We start from the raw sequence: 21,574 nt of genomic DNA, 5'->3' as shown, positions 1-21,574 counted from the left end.
ACTGTAGAGTTTGGATGTGAATTGTTTCATTCACGCTGGGAAAAATTAAAGGTTGTGTTGATTTTGTTTTCTTTCTTTGCATCACTAGATCAAATAAACAAAGATCTCCATTCTCCATCGCCCAGCTTGGGCAGTGATGACTCCATGGGTGATCGTCCCGAATTCAGCGGTGAATCACCACCATCTGAATCAGAGTGAGTGATTATGAGTTTGTGTGTGTGTGTGTGTGTGTGTGTGTGTGTGTGTGTGTGTGTGTGTGTGTAAACCAGGGCCGACATAAGGGCCTGGGTGGGCCAGTACCAGCCAGATTGACATTGATTACCCATTTTGATGTGCTCACAGAATCTTGGCTCTGAGCCAAAATGGGAGGGGTGGGGCCTGACAAGGGCTGTTATTGGATCAGTCCAGTGTCAGTATGGAAAATAAACAAATTGGCCACTGACTGTCTTTCCTTTGGGCTGATCGTTGGCCAAAAAAGTTATACATGTATAGCCTATTTTATCGGCCCAAAAGGTGCGTTGACCCACCGGGGAAATGTCAGTATAGAAAATTAACAAATGGGCCACTTACTGTCTTTCCTTTGAAAAAGAAAATAACTCCTTTTAGAAAAAGAGGAGAACTCAGAGCCACTATCATTTTAAAATGCACAAGGCAATACGTAAACCTAACTGTTCTCACCTGTGCCCGATTTATAGCACAAGGGGTAACTATGGAAACAAGTAGAGCAGGGCCGTTCAGCTATGAAAACTGCTCATGTCAACAACACCCAACTGAGGAACAAATGAACTGCATTATACCTGAACTTCCAGAAATCCTGACTATGATGGTCATCATGCCCCCATATACTGTACCTCACTAGAAACAGAGGAGGTCACCGTATCTAATCCACCCTCCCTAGAGACAGAGAAACAGCAACTGGGTAGGAGACTTTGGGAGAGGATGTAAATACCAGCCCCAGGAAAAGCACACTCATTAAAAAGGTCTGTAACACATAACCCCAAGCCCCTTTCTGAACAACATATTGGATCAAAAAGAATGATCACGAAAACACGATGCAAATACTGTGATCTAACCCCCACAAGCATGAGAGGAAAACCTTTTTTTAACTGGACCCTATTTAAAGAAGCACTATGCAAAAATGTTAGCAAAAATTACCTTAAATATGCAGGTTGAGAGTCGTTCTGATGGTTCTACAACACTTTCTGGTGGGTGCTTCGTCTCCCCCTATTGCTTCTCCGCGGAAAAAACGAATATGCAACTTTCTGTTCCCGGTCCGAGGAAATCCGGATGTGACTCAGCGGAAGTATCCAATCGCGCCTCGAAAATGTAGTCAGATTGTAGTTTCGAAGAAGACTGCAAAACGGATGCCGACTTGGCTTTGTTGCTGTTGAAATTGTAAGTAGCCTACCCTTGGATGAACTTCGTTTTTGTAATGTGGTTTGATAGTCTCTTGAACTGTGTTTGCTGGACTGTTTTATTGTGAGCCCTGTATGTGTTTATCTTTGTTTCTTGATGGCTAGCTCGCTAGCTAGTGGGGGTTTAGCGCAGCAGTCACTTGCTACCGAAGCTGCAGGGGGAGCTGTGTCGTGAAAAATGCGAGCCCAAATCTGGCGAAAAGCCAGAAACAGCGAAGGAATAACCAGACCTGCATAGTGCTTTCTTAATACTCTATCTCCGAAGCTACACATAAATGTGAACCCAGCACAAATCATCCATCATGAGACATTCGACGGCAGACATTGGGAGTGGTACATCAGAGTACCTTACCTAAACAACTGGAGTGTCAGGAGCTGGTGGAAGAATATGAATGAGTCACAAGCAGGATTTGCAAAGTGGGAAAAAGGGCTTTTTGAATGCCTCACAGAACAGGTAAACAAAACTGGATTCTGGGAAAAACCAAGACTCCCGAAATTCAGAGTAATTCAGAGTAGTAGCCCAGATCAGACTGGGATGGATCAGGAGTAACAATTGGACATCGTCCTCATGGGGGGATATACAGGAAATGATTGGCGAGGTTTCTGTCACAAACCGTAAAATAGACACTGGAGACCCAGACTTTTCAAGAAAACTAGAAGACATGGTGAAACAGCGGAATGTCCCAGCCACAGAGTGGATGACTCACATCACAGGGGACATAGAGCCAGGAGACAATTTCACCCAAGCTGTACAAAATTGTGCCAGAAAAATGGAAACGGGAGCCGTAGACAACAACAATTCCATAAATATACATGTAGAATTCATTAACAATCAGTTTGCAGCTCTGACCACTGGATACGCAGAATTAACTATACCTACTTATTAATACGAGACACTTCTGAGGATCAGTCCAGGTGTGTCAAGGGATGGAGGTGTGTGCTTTATCGATTCTTAATGGAGCATACACTTGCCACACCACATCAGGCATATAGCACCCCTGGCTGTGCCCGTAATGTGACATACACATACAGGTATTGGTCTGAAGACAAATCAGAGGACGGGTACTTTATGAATGATTATGATAGCACCCCCAACAAGACAGCGAGGTTAGCAGCCGTATGGGAGAGGCACATGATTGGGACCAGATCTATCACAAATTACATATTGGGAAACTTAGTGTGGTTACAAAAGCCTGGAGGCTCACCCAGCTCCAAAGCCTCTCCCCGCATGAACACTAATCTCAGAGTGAGGAACACATTTCAATTTATGATTGATTTCGAGAGAAAAGCAGAATCAACAATACAATGGAAACCTGAAGGAGCAAAAACCTTGCTAGAGACTTAGATAGCTGGCCTACCTTAAAGGAACACACCACACAATGTCAGTAGTAATTAGGGTTGCCAACTTTCTGATATGAAAATAAGGAACTGGGGGGGGGGGGGGGGGTTCGATAATACACTTCAGTACACAGGCATCCACTTCAGTTAGTGGGGGGGGGGTATTGAAATTATGTATGTATTGTACTAAATAGTGTATCATTTTACAAAATTGTGAGCCATTATTTACTAAAATGCGCACATAATATACTACATTCTATGCACAATCTAGTAAAATGAGATCATAATTGAGTAAAATGAGTGCACAATTTGGTCAAATGAACACACATTCTCACAATATATTTAAAAGAAAATTCTTGCCAACATTATAGCCTACTAGCCTACTCATTTTCTATCTGGTGCAAAACAAGAATAATTTCGATGCAAAAACACTTGATAAAGAAATAACTGTTTGTAGCCTATTATACTCAAACCAAATAACTGAAAACTGAACTGGCAGATATGGTGTCATAGAAAAAAATATATTGAACATCACAAGCAGCTCCAGAAGCTCTGAATTTGGTGAAGCCTTATTTTATTTCTGGCTTTTTTCTGTCTCTGCAGCAAGTAGGCTAGCCTATTTGTTTATCTTGCACAGATGCACTGTAAAACTCATGACAAGACATGTTATCTCACGCTACGCTATCAGCGTAATATATGTGACTCACAGTGGCTCAAATGAAAAGTGCATTCTCTGTTGGGATAGTGATGACAGACAAGACAAACTGAGAGGGATAAATGACAGCAGCAGAGTTTCCCTTTTTTTCATACAAATCGTGTATTTTTCGTTCATAGTCTAACTTATAATACTGATCTGTCATGGATTTGCACGAGTTGATTCTCAATAATACGGAACAAAATGCATCCCGTATCACTTCAATACGGAACACATCTTTTTCCTTGCAAAATACGGGACGATTCCGTATTTTACGGAACAGTTGGCAACCCTAGTAGTAATATATGTTCTTACCTTAACTTTCACGAGATGAGTCATACCTCTCCCGTGTCGGTACGTGCACTCAAACGCTCTGGTGCGCGGCGCGAATGTGTTAGCATGTTGCTATGCTAGCGGGCTCAGACATAGCCATAGAGGGAGGAAGATAGCAGTAATCAAAAACATCCACGTTTTCCCTACTTAAATACAGTTGCACGAGTAGTTGATAAAAATGTGTAAGGTCACACAACATGAAACGTGCCGATTTTCCAAGCGAATAAACAGGAGAACTACAATGTGTGGCGCAATAGCACTTGGGAGTACTTCGACCTAGCGTAGTAATATTAATTAACACCTAATTGTAGATCCTATCCACCACAGAGTTCATGCTGGATCGACCCCTCAGCCCCCCCCCCCCTCCGAGGCACACACACAGTCATCCGTAAATAGAGACAACCTGCCCTGCTGGCGTTAGTTTGAGCTGACTTAGCAAAGTAGCAGGTAGTGGTAAAGTAGATTGTGAACAATTAGAAGCCAAAATGGGAGGGGTGGGGCCTGACAATGTCAGTAAAGAACATAATTCCACCCTCTGACAAGTTGGCTTTTTAAACTGTAGCTGAGTTTGGATGTGGATTGTTTCATTCACGCTGGGAAAAAATAAAGGTTGTGTTGATTTTGTTTTCTTTCTTTGTATCACTAGATCAAATAAACAAAGATCTCCATCTCCGGCGCTCAGCTTGGACAGTGATGACTCCAAGGATGGCGCTCCCGACTTCAGCGGTGAATCACCTCCCTCTGAATCAGAGTGAGTGATTATGAGTTTGTGTGTGTGTGGGTGTGTGTGTGTGTGTATAGAATATTGTCACATATGTAGGCTACATTGATTACCCATTTTGATGTGCTCACAGAATCCTGGCTCTGAGCCAAAATGGGAGGGGTGGGGCCTGACAAGGGCTGTTAATGGATCAGTCCAATGTCAGGATGGAAAATGAACAAATGGGCCATTGACTATCTTTCCTTTGGGCCGATCGTTGGCCAAACAAATTAAATGATATAGCCTATTTTAAAAAGGGTGCGTCGGCCCACCAGGAAATGCCCAGTATGTCAGATAGTTAGTCCGCCCCTGAGTTACACTGATTTTAGAATCACTAAGGGCCAATCGTTAGGCACGACGCGCAAGCAGAAAGGCTACTTGAGTGACTTATTGTTTTTCTAAAACGTTTGCTACATAATATCTGGCAGGATTCCGTAAAATAAAGGCACAGCAACAAGAAATGTAAGGATTTCTTCATAGATAATCATTCTTCCGCCAATAAATATATTTCCTCTATCAGAAGCAAACATCGAGATGCACCTACTCGTTTTAGAAACTGTATTCAATGCAATCAATAGTAAGGAAAAGAATATGGAGTAAAAATTGTTCCACTTCAAACTTAATCTGAACATTTAGTATTTTCATTTGAATTGCTGAAATTGAACAATTGTATTGAAAAACTGAATTTGAATAGTCTATTTTGAAATGTAATTAATTTGTTTGGAACTGAATCCCAGTTAACTTGAAATTGAATATAAAAACTGTATTCTAATTAATTGGGATGTAAACTGTATTCAATGCAAAGAACAGAATTCCACCCTCTAACACGTTAGCTTTTTAAAATCATTGTAACCTATGGACTTGAGTGGCTTATTGCTTTTCTAAAACAATTACTACATATATCTGGCATGATTTCATAAAATAAAAGAACATCAACAAGAATTGTAAGGATTTATTCATAGATCATCATTCTTCTGCCAATAAATATATTTCCTCTATCAGAAGCAAACGTCGAGATGCACCTACTCTAATTTTTGTATCAATTGTGGTAGCGCGGTAATATAGAACAAAATGCAGTCAAGGTGTATGTTTGTGCTGGATTTTACAATTGCATCAAACACAATTCAGCTAATCATAATCAAGGACCCAAACTATCTGTTTTAGAAACTGTATTCAATGCAATCAACAGTAAGGAACAGAATATGGAGTAAAACGTAATTGTTCCACTTCGAACTTAATCTGAACATGTATTGTTTTCATTTGAATTGCTGAATGTGGACAATTGTTTTACAAGCTGAATATGAATGGTATGTTTTGAAATTGAATGAATTAGTGTGGAGCTGAATCCCACTTAACTTGAAATTGAATATAATAGTTTAAACTGTATTCTAATTGATTGGGATGCAATCTGTATTCAATGCAATCAACAGTAAAGAACAGTATTCCACCCTCTGAGAAGTTGGCTTTTTAAACTGTAGCTGAGTTTGGATGTGAATTGTTTCATTCACGCTGGGAAAAAATAAAGGTTGTGTTGATTTTGTTTTCTTTCTTTGTATCACTAGATCAAATAAACAAAGATCTCCATCTCCTGCGCCCAGCTTGGACAGTGATCACTCCAAGGATGGCGCTCCCGACTTCAGCGGTGAATCACCACCCTCTGAATCAGAGTGAGTGATTATGAGTTTGTGTGTTTGTGTGTGTGTGTGTGTGTGTGTGTGTGTGTGTGTGTGTGTGTGTGTGTCTGTGTGTGTGTAAACCAGGGCTGACATAAGGGCCTGGGTTGGCCAGTACCAGCCAGATTGACAAGTGGCCCATCCAATCGAATGTGTTTCAACATATGACTTTAAAATGAGGGAAGAATTTTGTCACATTTGCAGGCTACATTGATTACCCATTTTGATGTGCTTACAGAATCCTGGCTCTGAGCTAAAATGGGAGGGATGGGGCCTGACAAGGGCTGTTATTGGATCAGTCCAATGTCAGTATGGAAAATGAACAAATGAGCTACTGACTGTTAGCCTGGCTAGCGCCACCACTACTCAATGAGACGTGGTCTGGAAACCAAACGTTAATTTTCTCGTATTTGAAAAAAATGCCCAGATCCGTTTATTGGGTGCCACGGATGTCTATCAAATGCGTCTTTGCAAAGCATATCATCGTCTTGCTTTCCCCCTTGTTCTGTGATTGGTCCCCTATCTCAGGCGAAAATTTGCTCCATGGTCTCCAGGCTGCCTTAGCAGCGTGAATCAAATCGCGCGCAAGGCAGCATGGGAACACCCAGGCTAACTGACTGTCCTTCCTTTGGGCCGATCGTTGGCCAAACGAACGAAATTCTAGAGCTTATTCTAAAAAGGGTGTGTCGGCCCACCAAGAAAATGCCCAGTATGTCAGATAGTTAGTCCGCCCCTGAGTTACACTGATTTTAGAATCGCTAAGGGCCAATTGTTAGGCACGACGAGCAAGCAGAGTGTCTAACCCCCCCTTAGTTGTTTCTCAAAAAAGTCTAAACAAATTAATTTATGTAAACAGATTAATTTAGTGTAGACAAATTCATTTATATAGCCTATTCTATCGGCCCAAAAGGTAAGTAGGCTCACCGGGAAAATGCCTAGTATGTCAGATACCTATTCCACCTCTGGGTTACACTGATTTTAGAATGGCTAAGGGCCATTGTTAGGCAAAAAAACCCTCTTAGTTGGTTCTCAAATCAGTGTAACCTATGGACTTGAGTGACTTATTGTTTTTCTAAAACGTTTGCTACATAATATCTGGCAGGATTTCATAAAATAAAGGCAAAGCAACGAGAAATGTAAGGATTTATTCATAGATAATCATTCTTCCGCCAATAAATATATTTCCTCTATCAGAAGCAAACATCGAGATGCACCTACTCATTTTAGAAATTGTATTCAATGCAATCAACAGTAAGGAACAGAATATGGAGTAAAACTGGTTCCACTTCAAACATAATCTGAACATTTAGTGTTTTCATTTGAATTGCTGAAATTGAACAATTGTATTGAAAAACTGAATTTGAATAGACTATTTTGAAATGTAATTAATTAGTTTGGAACTGAATCCCAGTCAACTTGAAATTGAATATAAAAACTGTATTCTAATTAATTGGGATGTAAACTGTATTCAATGCAATCAACAGTAAAGAACAGAATTCCACCCTCTGAGAAGTTGGCTTTTTAAACTGTAGCTAAGTTTGGATGTGAATTGTTTCATTCACGCTGGGAAAAAAAAAAGGTTGTGTTGATTTTGTTTTCTTTCTTTGTATCACTAGATCAAATAAACAAAGATCTCCATCTCCGGCGCCCAGCTTGGACAGTGATGACTCCAAGGATGGCGCTCCCGACTTCAGCGGTGAATCACCACCCTCTGAATCAGAGTGAGTGATTATGAGTTTGTGTGTGTGTGGGTGTGTGTGTGTGTGTGTGTGTGTGTGTGTGTGTGTGTGTGTAAACCAGGGCCGACATAAGGGCCTGGGTTGGCCAGTACCAGCCAAATTGACAAGTGGCCCATCAAATCGAATGTGTTTCAACATATGACTTTAAAATGAGGGAAGAATTTTGTCACATTTGCAGGATACATTGATTACCCATTTTGATGTGTTAGGCAAAAAAAAATGTTAGTTGTTTCTCAAATCAGTGTAACCTATGGATTTGAGTGGCGTGTTGCTTTTCTAAATGGTTACTACATATATCTGCCAAGAATTCATAAAATAAAGGCACATCAACAAGAAATGTAAGGATATACTCATAGATAATAATTTTTCCGCCAATAATTATATTTCCTTCATCAGAAGCAAACATTGAGATGCACCTACTCTAACTTTTCTATCAAGTTGTGGTAGCGCAGTAATATAGAACAAAATGCGGTCTAGGTGTACGTTTGTGCTGGATTTTACAATGGCATCAAACACAATTCAGCTAATCATAATCAAGGACCCAAACTATCTGTTTTAGAAACTCTATTCAATGCAATCAACAGTAAGGAACAGAATATGGAGTAAAACTTGTTCCACTTCAAACTTGAATTTGAATAATACATTTTGAAATTGAATTAATTAGTTTGGAACTGAATCCCAGTCAACTTAAAAATTGAATATAATAAATTGTATTCTAATTAAGTATACGTATAAGTATATATACTCTTTTGATCCCATGAGGGAAATTTGGTCTCTGCATTTAGCCCAATCATTGAATCGTGAATTAGTGAAACACACTCAGCACACAGTGAACACACAGTGAGGTGAAGCACACACTAATCCCGGCGCAGTGAGCTGCCTGCTACAACAGCGGCGCTTGGGGAGTAGTGAGGGGTTAGGTGCCTTGCTCAAGGGCACTTCAGCTGTTCCCACTGGCTCGAACCGGCAACCCTCCGGTTACAGGTCCGGAGTGCTAACCAGTGGGCCACGGCTGCCCCCAATTAATGGGGATGTAAACTGTATTCAATGCAATCAACAGTAAAGAACATAATTCTGACAAGTTGGCTTTTTAAACTGTAGCTGAGTTTGGATGTGAATTGTTTCATTCACGCTGGGAAAAATGAAAGGTTGTGTTGATTTTGTTTTCTTTCTTTGTATCACTAGATCAAATAAACAAAGATCTCCATCTCCGGCGCCCAGCTTGGACAGTGATGACTCCAAGGATGGCGCTCCCGACTTCAGCGGTGAATCACCACCCTCTGAATCAGAGTAAGTGATTATGAGTTTGTGTGTGTGGGGGTGTGTGTGTCTGTGTGTGTGTAAACTAGGGCTGAACGATTTATTGCATTTGCGATAATATCGCGATATGATGAAACACGATTTTCAAACCGCAAAGGCTGCGATTACGCTTCGTAATATGTGACGTCACCAAAACGCATTTATACTTGCGCTTGCCTATGCGCCACGATTCTTCACACCGACCACTGAAGAAGCAAAAAACGTAAACAAGAGGACCAGCTAACAGTGTCAAGAAAGGTCTGATCAGTAGAGCTACTTTGGTTAAAACTAAACCTCTTCATTACCTTTTGCTTGAACCTGCCATGTCCCTGGTTCTAGTTCATAATTCCCCTGTGCTGCTACTCTGGCTGGTAACTTCGTTCACTTGTCCAGCTGATGATTAAAACTCGTGTTTAAACGAGTGTTTAGGCTGCACAGCAGCAGCCATTCACCTGTGCACTGGGGACTTTGTTTACTGGAGTACAGTAACAGTGGGGGCATTTGCGATATCCAAAGGGGTTGGCTGCGCAAACATTTCATCTCACAGGTAATGAATTGATGCATAATGTTATCCGCAAGTAGTTGACACAGCTAACCACCAAAAATCCAGCTGTTCCCACACTAACTTACCTGCTAAGGCTCTAGGTTACATACATGCTGCTAACTGCTGCTAACTTTGCCTGTTTAAAGAGTTTTGTCTCCGCGATTGGCTTTGTTGTGATATAAACAAATTAGTTAATTTGCATGCATGCGTATTGCGCTGCGGTGTTGATGATGCTAACCTTTAGTTAACACTGAGCGGACCGGTCATTTGGCCGCATTTATTTGTGCTGCAACAATCTACAGTAGTTTGTTCCGATTCACGTGCAAGTAGCCAACAGAGGAGAGGAGCGGTTCTGTGTGTGTGTGTGTGTGTGTGTGTGTGTGCAAGCACGGAGAGCACAGGACAAGGAGAAGCCGTGTCAGTGCCACTGCATGTAGACCTAACTGTTAACTAACGGAAGACTACATGAAATAGAAACAAAATAGAAACTTATAAGAATCATTAAATGTTTACAAAGCTGGAAGTTAAACAAATATAGGTCTACTAATGTGATTAAAATAGTTAAATAAAAAATATTTCATTCATCAATCTTATTCAATGACCTAATGCCATCATAACATAGGCCTGGGCTCCAGGAAAGAACAGTTTATGTTTAACTTATCTAATTTTGTGTTGGTCATACTATAAAATAATATATTGCTTGTCTTTGTTGAATAAGACAGAAGATAAAGAGCTTAAAAATAATCGCATATCGCATCGCAATCGCAATATTTGTGAGAAAAATCGCAATTAGATTTTTTTCCAAAATCGTTCACCCCTAGTGTAAACCACGGCTGACATAAGGGCCTGGGTGGGCCAGTACCAGCCAGATTGACAGATGGCCTGTCCAATCGAAAGTGTTTCAACATATGACTGTAAAATGAGGAAAGAATATTGTCACATATGTAGGCTACATTAATCACCCATTTTGATGTGCTTACAGAATCCTGGCTCTGAGCCAAAATGGGAGGGGTGGGGCCTGACAAGGGCTGTTAATGGATCAGTCCAATGTCAGGATGGAAAATGAACAAATGGGCCATTGACTATCTTTCCTTTGGGCCGATCGTTGGCCAAACGAATGAAATTCTATAGCCTATTTTAAAAAGGGTGAGTCGGCCCACCAGGAAAATGCCCAGTATGTCAGATAGTTAGTCCGCCCCTGAGTTACACTGATTTTAGAATCGCTAAGGGCCAATTGTTAGGCACGACGCGCAAGCAGAGAGGCTACTTGAGTGACTTATTGTTTTTCTAAAACGTTTGCTACATAATATCTGGCAGGATTCCGTAAAATAAAGGCACAGCAACGAGAAATGTAAGGATTTATTCATAGATAATCATTCTTCCACCAATAAATATATTTTCTCTATCAGAAGCAAACATCGATATGCACCTACTCGTTTTAGAAACTGTATTAAATGCAATCAACAGCAAGGAACAGAATATGGAGTAAAACTTGTTCCACTTCAAACTTAATCTGAACATTTAGTATTTTCATTTGAATTGCTGAAATTGAAAAATTGTATTGAAAAACTGAATTTGAATAGTCTATTTTGAAATGTAATTAATTAGTTTGGAACTGAATCCCAGTCAACTTGAAATTATAGTGGATGGAATCCACTATCTTGAAATCTCCTGGCTTCTTCTTATTATAACCTTTTCTTTTTACCTTTTCAAGAATTAATGCGACTCTGGCCCCAGCTGTGGCGCAACTGGCTGGGGCACCTCCTTTCCGGATCCCACCCCTGCTCTCTCTCCCATTCGCTTCCTGTCACTCTCCACTGTCCTATCAATAAAGGCATAAAAAGGCTAAAAAAAAAAAAGAATGAATGCGACTCTAACCGCTTAACGTACAGACATGTTGAAATAACCATTGTGTAGGTCTGGAGTTGGACAAGAGAGTTATTATTTCAGATGTTTTTAAAAGTTTATACTTTTTGAGAAATAGAGGATGAAAATTTTTAAAAAGCTCATTTTCCCCCCATAGACTTGAATGGAGGCTGTGATGTCATAATGGCCTAAAGCCAGCTGCGCTCGTTAAGCTCCCAGAGTAGTTCCCGGGCTAATCAGAACACTGGCACAGCATCTGGCTCTCCCTGAACTACATATCCTGTTTAAGTGTTTCCCGTGTGTCAAAATAAAAGTCACAGCCATATCTCATGCTTTGCGCATTATATCTCCAGAACGGCAAGTGTTTGTATGGACTCAAAGATGAAGTGAGTTGATGTTGGAGGTCAAAGGTCAAAGGTCAAGTCCATGAATACTCTGAGCGCGATATCTCAAAAATGCCTTGACATACATGCCTGGAATTTGGTATGAGTGTTTGTATGGACTCAAAGATGAAGTAAATTGATGTTGGATCTCAAAGGTCAAATGTCAAGGTCAAAAACACCTTGAGTGTTATATCTCAAGAACGCCTTGACACACAAGGTTTTTTGGTACGAGGGTTTGTATGAACCCAAAGATTAAGTGATTCAATGTTTTATTTTCAGGAATCTCCCACCAACATTAAGCCAGCAACATTCCATCCACTACTGTAATTCCTCTGGCATTACATTTCTAGTTGAATATAAAAACTGTATTCTAATTAATTGCGATGGAAACTGTATTCAATGCAATCAACAGTAAAGAACAGTATTCCACCCTCTGAGAAGTTGGGTTTTTAAACTGTAGCTGAGTTTGGATGTGAATTGTTTCATTCACGCTGGGAAAAATTAAATGTTGTACTGATTTTGTTTTCTTTCTTTGTATCACTAGATCAAATAAACAAAGATCTCCATCTCCGGCGCCCAGCTTGGACAGTGATGACTCCAAGGATGGCGCTCCCGACTTCAGCGGTGAATCACTACCCTCTGAATCAGAGTGAGTGATTATGAGTTAGTGTGTGTGTGTGTGTGTGTGGGTGTGTGTGTGTGTGTGTGTAAACCATGGCCGACATAAGGGCCTGGGTGGACCAGTACCAGCCAGATTGACATATGGCCCATCCAATTGAAAGTGTTTCAACATATGACTTCATTATGAGGGAAGAATATTGTCACATATGTAGGCTACATTGATTACCCATTTTGATGTACTTACAGAATCCCCAAACCACAAACATTTTATACCCATGCTTATCTGGCAGGTGTTCAGTACCTCCAGCTTTTGGGTTCTCTGCCCCTTTCAGGCCTGAAACTAGACTAAAGATTATTTTCATAGTCAATGAAAAAATTGTAAAAAAAAATGAGGATCAGTGTATCCCAAAGCCCAAAACTGTGTATTCAAATTACTTACTTAATGAATTACTTTGTCTACATGGCAAGGTAAGCTATTTAGTTTACTGTCATAGAGGCATAAGTAAAGCTGACCAATCAGATCATTTTTACTTGCAGTGTTGAGACTCGTCTGACAGAGCACCAGACACATGAAATTGAACAGAAACCACAAGTATCACCAGCAAAAGTCAGTTCACTTCAATGGAGCAAATCAGGTAAAATATGTTATTTTTTAATGTTGTTTATGTGTATTTGTAAATTGTGGACACCTCAGACATATTACAATAACATATGCTATTTTATGTTGTATTTGTATTCACTAATATAAACACAGGTATTGCATGGATGGTGCCGATTGTTTTGGCTGTCCTGGTGGCACTCTATGCCGGATTTTACCACCATTCTGAAGGTACATTTAAGTTTACATTTAACAATGCTGACATTCTATCTGACAGATATTTTAGGGTTGTAACACAACATTACACATGCAGGGGTATAGCCAGCTTAGTATAAGGGGATGGGTCTTTTTCTAATACGATTAGTTTCACAAATGCTTTTTGGCTTTGAGGCCTAAAAGCTACACTGTTTTTAAAATCTTTATTTACTGGAAGCAACTGAATCCATGCATTTCCACTGAATTATTTTTGGAATCTGATCCCTTATCATACCTGTTCGTTCGTACTCGTCGCTCGACTTATCGTGACTAAATTTAAGATGGCGTCGAACGGTAAAATTCCTTAAGGTACTGTCTGTATAAATCGTCTTGTAAATAAACTACCAGTGCTTTTTCAAAGTTCTCCATGTCTCGTTTTAAATGTCAAAGCCCTCGGAAGTCTACCAATGAAGTATGGAGCTACTTTGAACCTCGTAAATGGTGTAAAACAGTGATTTATTTGCATGGCTAGGCCGATGCCCGAGGCACCACAACGAAACACTGTTGGTAGCATTGGCTAACTAGCGCTAGATTTCTGAGTGCAGGGGACAAGCCGAGGTGAGCTATGAGACATACAGTACGTTCACACTCGGTATCATGTTTCAACACACTTTAGGTCAATATCACACCGGAATTCTCCTTTAAATATTATCAAAAATCAAAATCAAAAATGCCTTAAGTAGCCAAAAGTCCTATGGGGAGTTTCTATAGGGCATTTTACAACACACATGAGCAAATAATGGTCTAAAGTACTCATATTTCATTCTATATTGATCTACTTTGAGATACAGATTCACAAGACCTGGTAGTGGGCCTCAGTTGTGTTTCCAAGACAAAATAAATTACCAAGAGGGCAGAATGTGGTCATTTCCAGAGATGTACAAAACCGCCTAAAAAGAAAATCATCATTCTACCCTTTGTCATTCTCTGACAGTTCATCACACAGTAAATCTATTGGCACCAAAATAATTTACTAGGCCTCTGCTTTCAAAGGAGGTCAAGCACTTGAATATAAGTCAAAGTATGTGGAAACAGGGCCATTGTTAGTAGGCAGTGTGCAATTTTGAGCAAAAACTCAAAATAGGGGGGGTAAGTGTAAAGATTTAAAAGAGATGGACAATGTCCAAAGAGCAGTCCTTCCATATGGCCACCAGGGGGTCCTTGGCCTCTGCACCCCACCCAGTCGGATTTGTCTCCAGGGGCACCGGTAGTGAGGTGGTCACAGCCACCGACGGCCCAGGTTTCTTGACTGGCCCGAGGTGGAAGCGGCAGGCAGAGCTCCGGCCCCAGTCTCTCACCCTGTCCGGTCGCTGTTATACAGGGGGTTTGGCAAAAAATGTAATGTTACTTGTAGCGGCAAGAGTTTGCAAACAGGTTCGCACATTACAGCACAGCACTTACTTGCCACTTCATTCAGCATTACTTGACGTGAAGCTGCGTGAAACTTTAGTACCACTTTCAGCCACTGTGCGTCGCTCTGCCACTGTACGTTGCTCTGTCAGTAGCCTGCCTGCCGCCCCTTCTGAAAAAGCAGGAGGCTACCTTTAAACATAATTGTTGCCGAGAGGAATCCATTCCCAGCCTATGAATTCAATAACAAAATAAATCATGCATAATTAAAAATGACCTCGATTTAGGCTACTTGGGTATAGCATAAGGCTTGGCTACACAGTGGTTAACGAAAATCGAAATCTTCTTTTGATACCGGTGCAGCTCCACAAAACGAAAACATATCTTAATTTGCTGTCTATGTTATTGTCCATGAAGGCATATCTGGCAAGTTGTTATTTTATGAAGATGTAAATAGTTGCTTGGCTTTCATTAATGGTTTTGCTATAGTCAAGTTTGCAAGAAGGAGACATAACGCGTGAGCATGCCACACTATCCAGGGACACGCTCACACAGCTGTGGTAGCGGGGGCAGGAGGACAACTGTTAGCGCAGGCTTTATATAAAATTCTTCAACAGAAGCCTTATGAAATAAAGGCTTGCCTCGAATGCATGCTTGCCCAAAATAAAGGCCTGTGGTTTGCGCATGTATGATCGGTATGATGATTTTTTACGAGTAAGATGTTTTTGGTGCCCTACGCGCACTGCATGTTCTTACATAACAATTAAATATCATCAGTAATATTCAACCATTATTTTGTGTACAGTAAATGGCTATGCATTGGGTTAGACACCAGTGGCCATATTCAAAAAGCCTTTTATCTTAGCACTAGGAGTAGGCCTACTCCTACATTGCACTAAAAGATTTTAGCTAGGAGTTTCTCTTAAAAGTTATTCACAAAGCCTTTCAGACCTAAGTATAAGTATATATACTCTTTTGATCCCATGATGGAAATTTGGTCTCTGCATTTATCCCAATCCGTGAGTTAGTGAAACACACTCAGCACACAGTGAACACACAGTGAGGTGAAGCACACACTAATCCCGGCGCAGTGAGCTGCCTGCAACAACAGCGGCGCTCGGGGAGCAGTGAGGGGTTAGGTGCCTTGCTCAAGGGCACTTCAGCCGTGCCTACTGGTTAGGGTTCGAACCGGCAATCCTCCAGTTACAAGTCCAGTTACAAGTCCGAAGCACTAACCAGTAGGCCACGGCTGCCCCCATAAAAGACGTTGGAATAGACTTGTCGAAATTCCATCACGTCAAAGGTCTGCACCAGCCGGGAATCGAACCCGGGTAAAGAATGGGACTCTTGTACTGTATGATACCACTACACTACTGGTGCCTCCTCTACCGCTCATGATTTCTTTGTTTGGGGCTTGTCTGAATGGACGAATGATATCTCCCACCTGGCTCAGTGATCATACACTTGAATATAAATGCAACTATTGTGCCTCTTGCCTTTGAACGGGGCTCTCCAACAGTTAGCTTGCGAGCTACCATTAGGTCCCCACTTGTTTCTAAGTAGCTCTCCAAAAAGTTTGAGGAAGATGTTCATAAATCTGATAACCCAGCCACTTGGAAAACACGTTAAAATTCCTACGAAATCAAATTTACAGTCTACAAAGAGAGAAGATAAATGAGTTGAAAGGAACCTTTTAACCCTTTAATGCCGTGCGTATCAAATTTGAGACATGCATTTCTGAGACCCATTGCATCACCATGAGATATAAACTTTGCATAAAACCCTGTTGTATACAATCTATTACTTGTCCTCTGCCCCCTGTTGGATACCTTTTGCACTACAACAATTCTGACATGTAGTTTGTTAAAATTCAAAATGGTGGAATCTCATTAGTACCCTGCTGATTATGTAAAGGTCAAGGATATTGGTAATTTGATAATTTTATGGTGAGATTTACCTTTACATATTTATCAATATTTTAAGATTAAAAATGACTTTGTTCAAAAAACTTAAAATTTCCAAAAATTGTAAAATGTAGTTTGGTGTAAAATCGAGCAGAAAATGTTTGTATCACAATTGATACAGCAGGTATTAGTGGTAAATCTTTCAATGGGCATAGTTATTTTTTTCTGGATGTTATATGTATTTTATGTCTTCCATAGTCCATAATACAGTGTTTTAATGAATCAATTACACAATTTACAGATTGAAATGTGATATTCACAACAAATAATTAATAACTCTTATTCATAATTCATAAATATCTATGGCTAATTTATAGATGGCTAAAAGGAAAAAGGCTAAAAGGAAGTTCTCTACTGAATATGTCCTGAATTTCCTTGATGGCAATTTGAGCGACATACAGGGCCTTGTTGAGACAGATGATGAAGTGGAAGATATAAATTGGACTCCCCAAGGTCAGGTGAAACACTGGGATCGGAAGACGTATACGTTATGGTTCCCAGAACAGCCATTGTGGAGACTTACAACAAATTTATGGGTGGTGTTGAGTTTTTGGATATGCTCTCTGCCCTGCCCTGTACAAATACAGTTTGAAAACCAGGAGATGGTACTTGGTAGGCCACTGTCCTCTCCATCACATTCCCCTTCGCCACACTCCTCACCATCACAAACACATACCCCACCACGGAAGAGGCCACTATGCAGTGTTCCTCCAGATGTTAGGAGAGATGGGGTTGACCACTTCCCATCCTGGGCACGACAAAGGTGCAAGCACTGCAAAGAAACTCCTCACTTCTCCTATGTGTTCGGTGTACTGTTTCCTTGCTTACCATTTGGCAAAGTAAAGGAAAGAAAAGACTGTCGTTTCAACGTTCAAAGATGCAGATGTTATACAAAGAAAGAGTTTTTGAAGTTCAAAATGATAGAAAAGGATGGAAAAAGCCAGCTGTTTAAAGAAAAAAAAGATTTGAATGTTATGGATATCCAAAGATCTTACAGATTGCAAAGTTCTTGTTATTGCCCAAATTGTGTGTAATGCCCAAAGTATCAAATATGATACAAACAAAAATTGTGTGTAATGCCGAAAGTATCAAATATGATGCAAACAAAAAAACACACTTACAAATTATTTTTACATTTTTTTTTAATATATTTTGTTAAAGGGCCTAATTGAGACTTCAGATTTAAAAAAATAGAATTTTCTGTCCATTATTTCTTGGTTTAGGCATTAAAGGGTTAAAAGCATACAAATCTTGTTCAGCGGTTTTGGGTGGAGATCAGCTTCAGAATTTGTAACGGGAAGTAGGTTATAATTGTTGACCCTTGAGGCACACACACACACACAACGCTGAAGGATATTTTATAAAAACAGTTTTATTAAATTATCTTAAAAATTGAGTGAATCAGATGCGACAAGCACAGTTCTCGACACAAAAATACCTAGGATACATTAGCTAGCATATACCTAGGAGGCAGTACAGTGCAGTACTCAGTGGGCTACTCCCGGTGGCTAATGGCCCCCAGATAATCAATAGCCTATGGGAAGCTTGCAACCCATTTACAGGATAGGACCAGTATGAAAGAGCTGAAGGGCCACAGAATAAATCAATAGCCTATGTAAAGTTTACAGCCTGTTTACAGTACTAGTGCAGTGCCCCTTCAAACATGCTATTCCTGTAGCCCAATTACATGCCTGCAGGTACAGTAGGCCTGCTTTGAAAATAGAATAGGGAAAAACATAATTTCGGGTAAGCATTCAATAATGAATAGGCCTACAGATACAGAGCATGGCTACATGTGACATTTTTTTCAAATCAAAATTACATAATCCTAACAGCTGTTTTGAGTGGAATGATGCATCATATGAAATTTGCAACGGTGTGACTCAAAAACAGTCTCTGGTGGCCTATAAGTGACATCACACTCTGTCTGCCACTCGTTGCTTGTCGCTCGTTATGCTTTGCATGTGTGGCATTCTGAGACCTTCTTTAATTCAGGACCATCATCGCTCATTTCAATTTAGGACCTTGCAGTTGGAACTGTCGTTTGCTTATTCAAAGTCTAAAGACAGTCCAAAGTAGCCTGGGCTAGCCTATTCATATAGCATCACACTCTGTCTGCCACTCGTTGCTTGTCGCTGGTTATGCTTTGCATGTGTGGCATTCTGAGACGTTCTTTAATTCGGGACCATTATCGCTCGTTTCAATTTAGGACCTTGCAGTTGAAATTGTCGTTTGCTTATTCAAAGTCTAAAGACAGTCCAAAGTAACTTGGGCTATTAATTTAGCATCATACTCTGTCTGCCACTCGTTGCTTGTCGCTGGTTATGCTTTGCATGTGTGGCATTCTGAGACGTTCTTTAATTCGGGACCATTATCGCTCGTTTCAATTTAGGACCTTCCAGTTGGAATTGTCGTTTGCTTATTCAAAGTCTAAAGACAGTCCAAAGTAGCCTGGGCCGTTTATTGCACATCATTTTTTACGTCATTTTGAAGAGCCACTGCATACCTGTGTGTCTTGGCGTGTTGTTGCAAAATCCGCGGAGTTCACTTCATTGTTGAGGTCAGACATGTTACGTTTTTACCCGTGTAACCTACACTGATCCAGTTTTGCCAAAGCCCTGCTTCTATCCTCACTGGTAGCTTACACTACAGTGGTGTGTGGGAGGGGGAGTGGCTAGCAGCGAAAGCCAATGTGCTTCTTTTACCGATATATTTAACGATATCTTTTGCATTTCTTATTCAAACAATGTCAGATTTGGCACTGCACTTACTCATGCCCATAGCAAGACACCTGCCAAGTCTGACAAACGGTCAGCGAGGTATGCGTGCCACAGACACACAGACAGACAGACAGACAGACAGACAGACAGCGCCCTCTAGAGGGGGGAGATCTCAGGCTATAATGCTCTACACAATGTGGGTATGCCTAGCGGTGTGACGGCATATAACACAGCACACAATTATCAATCTTCACGGCAAACGTAAAGGGCAGACATGTGGACTCGAGTCACATGACTTGGACTCGAGTCAGACTCGAGTCATGATTTTAATGACTTCAGACTTGACTTGATAAAATTCTGCATGACTTGCGACTCGACTTGGACTTGAATACTATTCACTCGAGACTTGACTCGGACTTTGCCTCTTTGACTTGTGATGTCTTGACATGTCTCGAATCAAAAACTAAATTTCCTGATCGTGGATCAGTCACCCCAGAGACGCTTTCCCTCCGCGACTAACATTTTTTTTAAAAATAAAAATAGCGGAGACAAGTGGCCAGAGCACAGTTCAGTGCTGCCGCTACCCCCACACGTGTTACGCACTGTGTGTAGGGCACCAAGAGACCGAGGAAGGACCAACATTTAGCCAATAAATAGTAGCTTTACTGCAAACTGATTTGCACTCTTGTTAGAGAACGTTTAATGTTAAAATGCACCAACAGCATGTTACATAAAGATTATACTTTTCGAGACCTCTCAATGAAGATCCAACTTGAACTTATGCTAGCCTACTGCATTTAATTGAGAACGCATCTAAGCACGCACGAGAGGGAGAGAAAACGAGTAGGTTCCAGCTGGCTTGTCATTGTTGATGATAATTGATATTTTCTTTTAAATATAAGAAACGTATAAAAGGAAATCGTGAAGGCAACAAATACGAGATTAGAGGAGATTGCGAATTTATCCGGTTCTCACTAGCCTACTGTTATAAACTATGAGATCCAGGTCACTATGACATACTAGCTGCACTCACTGTGATTTGGAAAGTGGACAAGAATATGAAGAGTTGTCTTTGCCTTTGTGTAATGGAACTGGTGAGTCTTGAAGTATTCTATAATTTATTTACATGAAGCACATGATATGCAGATTGAAACGCATTCCACTCAGCTACTGTAGCTAGGTGGCTACTGGCTACCAGGCTCATAGGCTAATTCACTTTTAATTGCAAACAGAAAATGTCAAGCAAGCGTCATGTCATACATGCTTCTCTTTCCAAAGGAATGGAAGCTGTTTGTGCCAACTTAATATCATGCTTATCATTGTTAATATTGTGCTATACATGTGGCACAAACAATGTTTGAGTTTGTGGACTAGCCATAGGCTGAATGGAGCTGGTAAAAAAAGATCATTATGAGAACGTGTGGACAGTGGCACAATGGGCTTAAAGTGACAGTGCACCATTTACAAATGAGATAAACAGCATCAAATGTGTAGTATTTCTTAAGAAATTAATACTTTAAAACAAAATTACTGTCATTATTATATTTTAAATAATATAAAAGTGTTGACCTTTGCTTCCCTTATGAGTCGCCACTGGCAGACAGCCTAATAATAATATAATACCGATAATAATAATATAATAATAATAATAATAATTGTTTGCAGGCAAATCTGTGGCATAGCGCAGTGAAATGCCATCAGTCAAATTATTACTCATCCTTACAGTGGGCTCCGCAATTTGGAAAAACAATATATATATTTGCAGCTGTGCTGAGTGTCATGTAGCTATACGTTTTGTACAGATTACTCAGGTATGCACATGTGTATATTACACAGGTATGCGCATGTCGTAAAAGATTGCAAGACAGAAACATTGAACATGTTTTAATCTGTATTTATAAAAAAAATACTGTGGATTAGATGTAAGTGCTAAAATTATGATCGATAGTCTAATAATGGCATTATTAAGTGAAGAGTACCTGATGACTTGTTTAGGACTTGAAAAAGATTGGGACTTGGACT

General features: G+C 40.4%; 1 protein-coding gene across 1 annotated transcript in view; it reads left to right on the top strand.

Annotated features, from left to right (window-relative positions):
* The window catches only part of LOC143122808 (basement membrane-specific heparan sulfate proteoglycan core protein-like), a 124,981-nt gene that overhangs the window by 5,973 nt on the left and 97,434 nt on the right, over positions 1–21,574 (top strand). Inside the window, exons 2-9 of the mRNA XM_076283708.1 lie at positions 89–194; positions 4,427–4,531; positions 6,103–6,207; positions 7,830–7,934; positions 9,138–9,242; positions 12,589–12,693; positions 13,203–13,300; positions 13,420–13,494. Of these exons, the coding sequence (XP_076139823.1) occupies positions 145–194; positions 4,427–4,531; positions 6,103–6,207; positions 7,830–7,934; positions 9,138–9,242; positions 12,589–12,693; positions 13,203–13,300; positions 13,420–13,494 (748 nt within the window). The 5' untranslated portion in view covers positions 89–144. The remainder of the gene's footprint in view (positions 1–88; positions 195–4,426; positions 4,532–6,102; positions 6,208–7,829; positions 7,935–9,137; positions 9,243–12,588; positions 12,694–13,202; positions 13,301–13,419; positions 13,495–21,574) is intronic.

This window comes from Alosa pseudoharengus, unplaced genomic scaffold (assembly GCF_046254945.1).
Source record: "Alosa pseudoharengus isolate Yale_2024_CS ecotype anadromous, Long Island Sound unplaced genomic scaffold, YU_APseudo_1.1 YU_APseudo_1.1_scf_1, whole genome shotgun sequence".
NCBI classification, from domain to species: domain Eukaryota; kingdom Metazoa; phylum Chordata; class Actinopteri; order Clupeiformes; family Clupeidae; genus Alosa; species Alosa pseudoharengus.
Note: the sequence above shows the minus strand (reverse complement) of the source record. Positions and strands in the feature narration are given on the sequence as shown.